Consider the following 11,084-nt stretch of genomic DNA (forward strand, 5'->3'; position numbering starts at 1 on the left):
TAATATACATATAATATATATATTAATATCGTTTACACTCGAGATTTGGGTCAATATTACTTTCAACTGAAAAAATAATATTAATAATTTCATTATTAAACATTCGCGGAAGAAATAATATAAGAAAATTGGTATGTAGTTTATTATCCGTGGCTTTATTCAAATTAAGAATACAGTTATAATATTCTATCTTTATAATCTTAACTTAATACATATTTAAAAATATATATATATTTTAAAAAAAAATTCCGGATATTACGGAACGATGTGCGCTACGTCACTTCCGCCATCTCAGTAAAAATGTTGGTGGTGTAGCTATGGCAACTAGGCTGAAAAGTCAATAGCACTAACATTAGTCTTTATAAATGTTATGTATGTGTATAAATACAAAAACAATATACATAATTAAAACAACAACAAAAATAACTTAGAAAGCAATGAAAAAGCGGATGGAAAAAGTAAACAAGGAGAAAGTACATTATGGAGTCGAGGAAGAGCTTTTACAGACTGCAGGTTGGATCTTATTGACATTATTATTCACAATTGTTGTTTTTACTTGTATTGTAATCATTCTGCTCAGTTTTCTAACGTCTAGGATTGAATATACAAGACAAATGTTCTGTCCACTTCTCATATTGCACTGGTGTCTTCAGCTAAACTGTGTGTTTATTTGGTCACAGATGATTACCAGTGTTCAGGACAGCTGGATGTGGATTTCCCAGAGCTGTGTGCTTTATTTGGCCTGAATGAAATCCCTGATGTTAGACCAGTAACAGCAGCTTCACCTCCTACAGAAAGAACACTGGGTAAAAAAACGATTAGTTGTTATCTGTGTGTGATATGTGAGGCTGAGAAAACACTGTTTTTACTGTTGTGATCATGATAAGAGCATTATAAATTACATTACACCTCAACCAAGCCAGCTGATGCTCTGGATTTTATATAGCAGCTTTAGGTACCAAAAAAGATAAGAATGAATGAATGACAGAAAGAAAGATAGAAAGTTGATCCACAATGCCAGAAAGAAAGAAAAAAGAATGAATGGATGAAAGAAAAAAAGAAAAAAGTTTATCCACAATACCAGAAAGAAAGAATGGATGAAAGAAAGAAAAAAGAATGAATGGATGAATGCATGAATGCATGAAAGAAAGAAAATTGAAAGAAAGTTGATCCACAATACCAGAAAGAAAGAATGAAAGAAAGAAAAAAGGAAGAAAGATAGTTGAACTACAATGCCACAAAGAAAGAATGAATGGATGAATGCATGAAAGAAAGTAAGAACGAAAGAATGGAAGAAAGTTGGACTACAATGCCACAAAGAAAGAAAGCATGAAAGAAAGAAAGAAAGAAAGAAAGAAAGAAAGAAAGAAAGTTGGACTACAATGCTACAAAGAAAGAAAGAAAGTTGGACTACAATGCTACAAAAAAAGAAAAATAGAACACTGGTAGTCTAACAATGGTAGTCTTTTAAAAAATATATTTTCTTTAATCCTAATGACAACATAAGAGACATATTGTGTGTAGATATGAGTTGGATGTCTGCAAAATAAATTCTATTCCTCCATTTCAATAAGAGAAACAACAGTGTTTGTTATACTCTATACACCCTTATACTGGGACAGATTATGGTTATTGCTATTACACTCTCTATTAAACTCTAAACATTAAACCTTCAGCATTACATCATGTACACACACTGTGCTGAAATGACAAGCCATGTATCTGTGTTTAGACAGTAACCGGGAACAGAGTATCTCTGATAGCTGTATGAAAGCCTGGTCTCCTAAACCCTGCCTTCACATAGAAATGGAGAATGAGGACTCTCGGAGCGTGAAACGTGTCCGAATATCCGGTAAGGCAGTTAATAATGCGATCTTTATAAACACAGCATTGTACAATAGAGATTACACAACAGTTCACGAGCATTGAGTTTCATTCAAGAAGTTAGTGCTTCATTTACAGCATTTAGCAGATGCCTTTATACAGATCAAATTAGGTTTATCTTAATTATATCCATCCATTCATCCATTTTCTACTGCTTATCCGGGGCCGGGTCACGGGGGCAGCAGTCTAAGCAGAGCTGCCCAGACTTCCCTCTCCCCAGACACTTCCTCCAGCTCTTCCGGGGGAGTAGCGAGGCGTTTCCAGGCCAGATGAGAGACATAGTCCCTCCAGCGTGTCCTAGGTCTTCCCCGGGGCCTCCTCCCGGTTGGACATGCCCGGAACACCTCCCTAGGGAGGCTTCCAGGAGGCATCCCAAACAGATGCCCGAGCCATCTCAGCTGACTCCTCTCGATGTGGAGGAGCAGTGGTTCTACTCTGAGCTCCTCCCGAGTGACCGAGCTCCTCACCCCATCTCTAAGGGAGCGCCCAGCCACCCTTAGAGGAAACTCATTTCAACCGCCTGTATCAGGAATCTTGTCCTTTCGGTCATGAACCAAAGCTCATGATCATAGGTGAGGGTACTGTAGGAATGTAGATCGACTGGTAAATAGAGAGCATCGCCTTGTGGCTCAGCTCTTTCTTCAGCACAACAGACCGGTATATCGACTGCATCACTGCAGAAGATACACCGATCCGCCTGTCGATCTCCAGCTCCATCCTTCCATCACTCGTGAACAAGACCCCAAGATACTTAAGATACTTTTATCCAACATCACAATGCATAAAATCATCCAGATTCAGGTAAAGAGCTTCAGTTAATGTTCACATCAAACATCAGACTGAAGAAAAAGTCTGATCTATGTGACTATGGCATGTTCCAAATGAGGTGGTTTGAATGTTTTAGAAACTGTTGATCTTCACACAAAACAGAGTCTCCAATTTAACACATGGTGCAAAAAAAAGCAACCTGTCAGTGAAGAATCAGTAGACTAAGAATAAGATCAGAGGAGAAGAACCAGCCTGGTCTGAGCTGTCTGGAAGTCTAGATTAACTCAGATAATCATTCTATAATCATTCTTGGTGAGCAGAAAAGCAGCTCAGAACACACAACAGCTGAGGTTACCATAAGCACAGAATCATCCAAACTGGACAGCTAAAGCTTGGAAAACGATCAGCTGATTTTTTTTTTTTTTCAAATCTTCTGCGTGTCTGTGTCCATGATGATCATGATGAGTCTCAGATTCCTGTTCTTGGGCAAATCAAGAGAACCCAAATAACTCTACATCAGACCATCTGTTAATGTCATCTGTTAATTAAAGGTTATTTGAGTTTGTGGTTCTATTTCGGTTGTAGAAGCCACTGTGAAACGTTCAGGTTGATACCCAGTCCTGAAAACGAGACGATGAGCTAACTGCAGCATTAAACCAGTGGTATCCTTCATCTTCAAATGAAGAATCCTGCCATTTTTATTGAGATTATTCAGCAGCTATTTTGTGTAGGGAATCCTACAAATGCAGCTGCTCTGATTTGTGTTATTGTCCAGGATGGAGGGTAGACGAGGTGATGGCTCGAGTGCTGAGTAAGACGTTACCATCCCTCAGTAATCTGCGGAGCTTAGAGTAAGTAGTGGTACAAAGGTTTCTGCAAAATCACAAACCAATGAGAAAATACTCAAAAATCATTATTGACGATTACAACAAATATAACACAATCACAAATAAAAAGATTGTACTACACAATGGATTATGCTACAGTGTGTTGTATTTATGCTACGTTATAATTTACAGGATGTGGCAAGTGGGATTGACCGACACCGTTCTGACCTCCTTGAAGGACACAATTTGTTTGTGCACAAAGCTCAGGTGACTAAAACAAAGTGCAGGTCATATCTTGCTGGTCCGCAGTGATCTCCAGTCAGACGTCTAAGTACGTCATCCGACTGATTCTTGGTTCCTTAACAACCTGTGACTTGACTTTTAAAAAGCCCAGCATGTAATTTATTACATTGTCATTTTATGTATAATACATACATATATATATATATATATATATATATATATATATATATATATATATATATATATATATATATATATATATATATACAGTATATCTGTACTGGATGCAGTGGAGGCTCAACAAATGCCAGTAATCAGAAGGTTGCGGGTTCAAGCCCCAGCACGAACAAGATGGGCCCTTGACTCAAGGCCCTTAACTAACCTTGGGGTTACAACTTCTTAACAAACTGGGATATGCGAAGAAAATAAACTAGAGACTTTTCCTAATTAAAGACTTTATACCGTATGTTCTTGCTGTGTCTGTGGCAGGAGAGTTATTTTGGATGGAACTCCCATTCCACGAAGCCCTTACCATATTCTCCTGGGAGAGGACAGCATGTAAGTTACACTCGTGTGCACATCTGTAGTCAGTATGAAAAAGAAAACGGGACATGGCTCTGCTGTAAACACACTGTTTTTATGATCATGACACATTTACAGAAACGAGACCTTGGGTTCTGGCGCTGGTGTTTATTTGACTGGATAAATATATAGACATCAGGTTAATGCAGAAAGGCATTAAAGGGAATTCTATAATGAAAATAGACTAAATGACAAAATCAGCTTAAGGTTTATGCTTGTCTGCTCACTGTGGTTATAAAGAGTAATTATTTGAGTTAATATAGACTTCCTGTCAGCTCGACCCATCAGGTCCTTCTCCTCTGAACTCTGTCTTATCGGCTAGAAAATCCACTTTGTTTATAAACTCAAGAGTAAGATGTAAAAAAAAATCAGTCGATCAGCAGATTGAAATATTCAAAATCTGACATGTCCTGATAAAACTATGTACGGACTGTCACAAGAATCCTGCATGCAGTGTTTAAATGGATTTCTCCGGTTTGTATAATTTATTATTTTGTGTTATTTTTGTGTCTGTCTTATCTGCCAGGATAACACACTTGTCATTGCGACACAATCGCATCGAAGAAGAAGGAGCACGTCTAATTGGTTTGGCACTCTCTAAGAATCTCCTGTCCCTCAACATGGCCTTTAACGCTGTCGGCGACATGGGTGCTATGTATTTAGCTCAGGTGCTGAAATGAACATCATTCACAACACACCATGTAAACACTTCTGTGTTCACATTCATGGATATACATCAGAATGTGAATAATGTGATTGTGATAGAATCAGATTCTTGAAAAAAATGGTGTCAAATCATCCTTGTCCTCATTTGTCTTTTACAGGCGTTGCGTCTCAATCGCAATTTGTTGTATCTCTCCCTGGCCAACAATCACATAAGCGATGTAGGAGCGGCCCATCTGGCTCAGGTGCATCTTCTGATAAGTTTCCCAAACCTCATTTAACTGAGAAATTCATGTGTTGTTTTCACATCTTGTGTTCTGAGTGAAATTCTCTGTCCTTGCTGATAGGGAGCTATACACTCCCTGAATCCCTGTGTGTGTTTGGTTAAATACAGGGTGCTGATTGGTGCATGCTCGTGTCCCAATGGGATCAACGTTACTCTGATACTGCAAAGTGTTCATTTTTACCTGTTGTGGTGCATTTATTTTTGATCTATATATAAAAAACACAGTCAGACTCAGAGTTGGTGGTAAAAAGCAAAGAAGTAAAGATGGTATTTATTATTAAAGTTGCTGCAGCAAAAGGCATCTCTCTCCCTTTTTATACCCTAGGTGTGTGCTTGTGTAGCCTGGTATGTGTGTGTTGGTATGTGTGTGCTTGTGTTTGTGACCTCTCGGTCACCTCAGTAAGGTCAGATCACGCACGTGCTCACACACTCCCTTAAAGTTCCCATCCCTTTAACACATGGAATGTTTATGGCAGGAACACTTATGGCAGGAGAATTTGTGGTAGGAATGTTTATGGCAGGGACATTTCCTTCTGTTCTCTCTCTACCTAGTCTGACAAACAGAATTTACCATTTAAGCACATAGAACACTCATGATATTTAAAATTTCCACTACATAATAGTTTGTGAGTGCAGAAAACACCCTGCTACTAAAGGTAGAACATGTTGAATAGTAGAGTCATAAGTAGAAGAAGGAGACAGAGAGGGTGGAAGACGGTGAAAATTTTTTGGTCTCTCACAAATTTTAGATGACTTTCGAACTAGTAGTTTAGTCTGAAACCGAGCAGGTTCACATGATCAATTGGTCATTCGATGGCTGTGACATGGTGCAACAAAACACAGCATGGTGCTAAACACAAGTCAAGTTGCACTGAAACTGTGACATGATTCATGAGAACGCAGCTCACACATGGGTCTGGATCAAATAGGTTATTATAGCAACCAACTAAAATATTTTGTTCAGGGAGCAAAAAGCGTGTGATTTAGACATCATTAGTTTCCAAAACACACGTGTATCATGAAAAATGTGGGACACAGAAGAGCTGAGAAACCTTACTCTACCAATACAATAAAAAAATATGGTGAGTCACATGAAGTTGTGTTGAGGTAAGATGAACACAAATGTCAACAAGATTTGATAGAATCAAGGGAGTCTGAAAATGTAAAACTCAGGAGGAGGTTTGTTAACAAAAACACACACGTCATGTACACACATTAAATAAAGGGAGAATCCTGAGTTTGGATTTTAACTTCCTGCGTGTGAACTCGTGTACAAAAAAATTGGTGGATATTATTCACACAGGCCTGTCTGTCGTTCTCTAGGTGTTTGGCCCATTTGCTTTGACACATGAAGAAATCGTGGAAAGGAGGAGGCTGTTGAAAAGGAAGGACAGACTGGTGAGAAAGAAAAGGCTGTTTCGTTGAGCTCAAGTTTAGTAGTGGTAGTAGTCTGTCTCTCGGTTTCTTTTTATTGCCTCCTTTCTTTAATGTGCTTCCTCTGTTGTTCTTTCTCTCATTCCCTCAATCTCACTCAAGTCAGCTCAGTTGATAAGCGAAGTCTCTAAATGTGAGTCAGCTCAGTCGATCCCCAGCAGCTCGTCGCTGGAGTACAACATCAAAAGTGCCACCAAGAAAAAGGTAGATAATTAAGTGCCAGGATTCAAACTCACAACCTCGTGGATACCATTGCTTTAATCCTTAATTGCTGAGCTACCATTACTCTCTGATAGCATTAGCTTAACCAGGGGCCATTTCTGTCTGTATTGGAGATGCCTCTGTTCAGCATTGAATTGATTTGTGATGTCACACTTTACAGTACAGTTTAATGGATCAGTCATTTAAAAATTATAACTACAGTTTGATAACTTTAAAAGTTATGATTTTATGTGGCAGCTTTTTGTTTGCCCAGCAGGGAGTTTACACCCCTTTTCTTACATTGCCAGCAGCTAAACACAGAGTTACAATACTCCACATACAGAAAGCCAGTGTCCTGACTAATCGAAGATAAATTAATTCATTCGTTTATGTTCGAAAATGTCTGATAAGCAGGGCGCCAGTGTACTGTGAGTAAGGGTTACTGCAACTTTTGAGGTGTTTTGTTGGAGATGTGGTAGATCAGTGGCTAAGATGTTGGACACTTTATCAGAAGGTTGTGAGTTTGAGTCCCATGTACATCAAGCTGCCACTGCAAAGCTTATAATCCTCGATTGCTCAGTTATTTGAAATGTAAGGTGCTCTGGATAATCACATCAGCCACAAAAACTAGGCAACTAACATGGGCAAAAATAGTTAAAACAAGGCTCATTAAAAAACAGCAATTAATGATTCAATTCAATTTAAATTTATTTGTATAGAACTTTTATTTGTATAGAACTTTTTTTATACAAAATTTATTTGTATAGAACTTTTTTTTTTATAGAACAATGGACGTTGTCTCAAAGCAGGTTTACAGAACATAAGAAATACAGTACAAGATTAATATTAGACTTAAACATGTATGTATTTATCCCTAATGAACAAGTCTGAGGTGACTGTGGTGAGGAAAAACTCCCATAGATGGAAGAGGAAGAAACCTTGATAGGAACCAGACTCAAAGGGGAACCTCATCCTCATTTGGGTGACACTGGAGGGTGTGATTATAAACAACAGAGAATGTTATTATGAATAATGTCCCCTATACAGTCAGATAATTTTGTATTGATGAGGAGATTGTTGTTTTTAAAGACCACATGGAGTTGACATCTTCTCTTTGAATGTCTTCATGATGCAGAATCCAAAGTCCTTCAGGAGTGGACTCATAGCATCAGGTTCAGACTTCATGAAATGTCAGAGTTTGGGGAAATGTCACATGGTGCTGTGAATGTTTTCTTATTTGTAGGATTCCAGCAAAAAGGATGAGAAGACTCCAATAAGTCAAACTACAACAGGAAAGAAAGAGGACCCCAAATTGGATAAAAAAAGAAGTAAATATTTAGCTTGCCTCTGTTGTGTTTTTTTATATATATTTTTATTATTATTAAACACTTATGGCTAAATTAATGCCAACTCTGGAGTTTGGGAATTAAGCTTTAAAAAAAAACTTTTTTTTCCTGTTAGCCTCAGATACTAAAATGACACAAGGCAGAGGTGGAAAATCTGATGGAAAAGACAAGCTTGTATCAGTGAAAGAACAAGAGGTAGGACATCATTATTCTAGAAATAAACCACTCTAAATTAAGCATATTAATGTCAGTAATGTCTCTTCACTGTAAAATGTTTTGCTCTGCACCCAAAAGGGCAGATTTGTATACAAGGTACAATCATTTCTCTTGATCTACATATGGTGACCACTTTATTAGGAACACTCAGGTCAGGCGTGTGTTTAAGTCGATGACAACATCATTAGTTTCCCCAACACATGTAGTATGAACAATGTAAGACAGAAAAGAGCTGAGGAATTTCACTCTGCCAATATAATCACAGCAAAATAATAAAAAAATACAAAAAATATGGCGAGTCACATGAATTTGTGCTGAGGTAAGATCACTAGATGTCACTGTCACTAAATGTTACTAAGGTCTATTAGAATCAAGGGATTATAAGACCAGTTCAACGCTTCGGGATGCTGGAAACAAAGACACACAGATTCAACACACTCAGGCATCTTTGTATTCAAGGTATAATCGTTTATCCTGATCTACACTCACTAGCCACTTTACTAGCGATACTCGGGTCGGCAGCGTGGTGGGTCATGGTTGCTGGTTTGAGTGTTTCAGAAGCTGCTGATCTCTTTCACACACAGCACTCTCCAAGTCTTGAAAATAAAGTCACAAATAAAGTCTGTGTGTGTGTGTGTGTTTGTGTGTGTGTGTGTGTGTGTGTGTGTGTGTGTGTGTGTGTGTGTGTGTGTGTGTGTGTGTGTGTGTGTGTGTGTGTGTAAGACAGAAGAAGTGGCTGAAACACAAAGCCCTTTGCTGAATCCTGCTATACAGAACATTGGTGGGAAAGTGATTTATCCAGGCAACACAACACTTCTCTCTCTGAACTTGTCAGGTCAGTCATAAGAAGTCTTACCTTTACATTCCCCTGAATCTGTCAGTGTTTACCTTATTCCTTCAATCCTTTGCAGGCAATAAACTGATGCAGCAGTCGCTTCAGAGTTTCCTGTCATCTGTGGATTGTCAAGGGCAAAGAGGTCTCCAGTATATTTCTCTTAATGTAAGGTTTATAGATTAATATCTGACTGTAAAACTTAAACATTTATCTGATTGCATGTCAGATTTATTTCATTAAAATATTTTAATTTTTATTATGAAATTTTATTTTATTTTATTTTTTTCAGAGAAACTGTTTTCCTCCAGATTGTGAGGTCTTCATAAAACTACAGGAAATGATGTCAATCAAGGATCCTCTCAACAGAACCAACTCAGCTCAGGTCGAGGCTGAACAGGGAAAGGCATCATAGAATAACATTATATTTTCCACCTCAGATGATTTTTTAATTCTGTCTAATACCAAGCTTTGATAAATCACATTGAGCTGGACATTAAATGTTGTACATTATGTATCTAGGACTACTTACTAAGTCCTCAGCTCTGTCTTTGTTTTATTTAACACCATGTTCTTGGTCCTGGAGAAACTTCGTCTTGTTTCACTGTGTACTACAACAGCTATATATGGTTGAAATGACAATGAAAGCTACTTGACTTGACTTGACTACATGTTGCTGTTGCTAATTCGCAAAATAAATTTTGAAACATGATAAAAACACATGACATTGCTTTAATAAACTAATAAACCTGTACAGAGGACTGAACTAAAATCTACTGGATCAGGTTCTCAAGGTTAGATGAGAGAAGGTTCATGGATGAAATTTGATGTGAGTTTGACAGATCCCGTTAGATGATATTACAGTGTTTTGTTGTTGATATTAATATGTTGACCAGTCAAAGCATTTAAACCTTTTCAAATAGTTATAGAATAAAAACTTGCTAAGTTTTAGCTATACTCTGCAAGGTGACTGTTATGCTCAGTTGGTTACCAAGGTTTTGCTAGGTGGTTATAGAATGGGGCATAGAAGCCTTTATTATCACCACATATACATTACAGCACAGTGGAATTCTTTTCTTCACATACCCCAACTGAGGAGGTTGGGGTCAGAGTGCAGGGGCAGCTAGGATACAGCGCCCTTTGGAGCAGGGAGGGTTGAGGGCCTTGCTAAAGGGCCCAGCAGTGGCAGCTTGACTGTGCTTTATGATACTTTAGGTGGCTGCTAGAATTGTTGTGTGGTTTGTAAGCTAACCAAGCCCGTTGGTAGAGTATTTATTGTTAGGTAGTTGCTAGTATGTTGGTAGGTGACTGTTATGGAATCCCAGGTGGATTATGGGTTCTTGCTAAGCAGTTTCTGTAGTATTGTTGGTAGAGTATTGTTAGGTGGTTGCTATGATAACCTATTTGGTTACTAGGGTGTTGCGAGGTGACTTATGATATCCTATCCAAGGTGATTTCTACGGTGTTGCTGCATGGCTGCTATGGGATCCATGGTGGTTGCTAGGTTGTTGCTAAGCAGTTGCTGTAGTAAGGTATTGTTGTTAGAGTATTGTTCGGTGGATGCTATGGGATCCGTGTTGGTTGCTAAGGTGTTGCTAGGTGACTGTTAAGATATCCTCGCCTAGGTTTTAGCTTGATTGGTTTAGAGCCCGGATACACATGCACCATGGTGCCGGGGTCATGCATCCAAATCTTTGAGATAGAAACCTTATATTTAAAAGGATCCGAAGAGGGTCATTTTCCAACTGAAAGACTTTTTATGTTTGCTTCTCAAGGGATGTGGTGGCCTAGTGGTGAAGGTG

General features: G+C 38.4%; 1 protein-coding gene across 3 annotated transcripts; it reads left to right on the forward strand.

Moving 5' to 3' along the window:
- The first annotated feature begins 294 nt into the window (after positions 1–294).
- Positions 295–10,002, forward strand: lrrc71 (leucine rich repeat containing 71). 3 transcript variants are annotated; one of them, XM_027143895.2, is made up of 15 exons: positions 295–513; positions 681–806; positions 1,733–1,852; positions 3,428–3,503; positions 3,672–3,746; positions 4,212–4,280; positions 4,831–4,972; positions 5,129–5,212; positions 6,577–6,651; positions 6,790–6,891; positions 8,132–8,216; positions 8,350–8,429; positions 9,174–9,285; positions 9,362–9,450; positions 9,575–10,002. In XM_027143895.2, exons 1-15 carry the CDS (start codon positions 438–440, stop codon positions 9,695–9,697), a joined length of 1,434 nt encoding a protein of 477 aa, XP_026999696.1. In that variant the 5' UTR covers positions 295–437; the 3' UTR covers positions 9,698–10,002. The 3 variants fall into 3 exon arrangements, with proteins under 3 accessions (XP_026999696.1, XP_026999697.1, XP_026999699.1); XM_027143896.2 differs by having other exon boundaries at positions 9,362–9,427; XM_027143898.2 differs by lacking the exon at positions 295–513 and having other exon boundaries at positions 1,737–1,852.
- Positions 10,003–11,084: the final 1,082 nt, after the last annotated feature.

Source organism: Tachysurus fulvidraco, chromosome 7, assembly GCF_022655615.1.
Source record: "Tachysurus fulvidraco isolate hzauxx_2018 chromosome 7, HZAU_PFXX_2.0, whole genome shotgun sequence".
NCBI classification, from domain to species: Eukaryota; Metazoa; Chordata; class Actinopteri; order Siluriformes; family Bagridae; genus Tachysurus; species Tachysurus fulvidraco.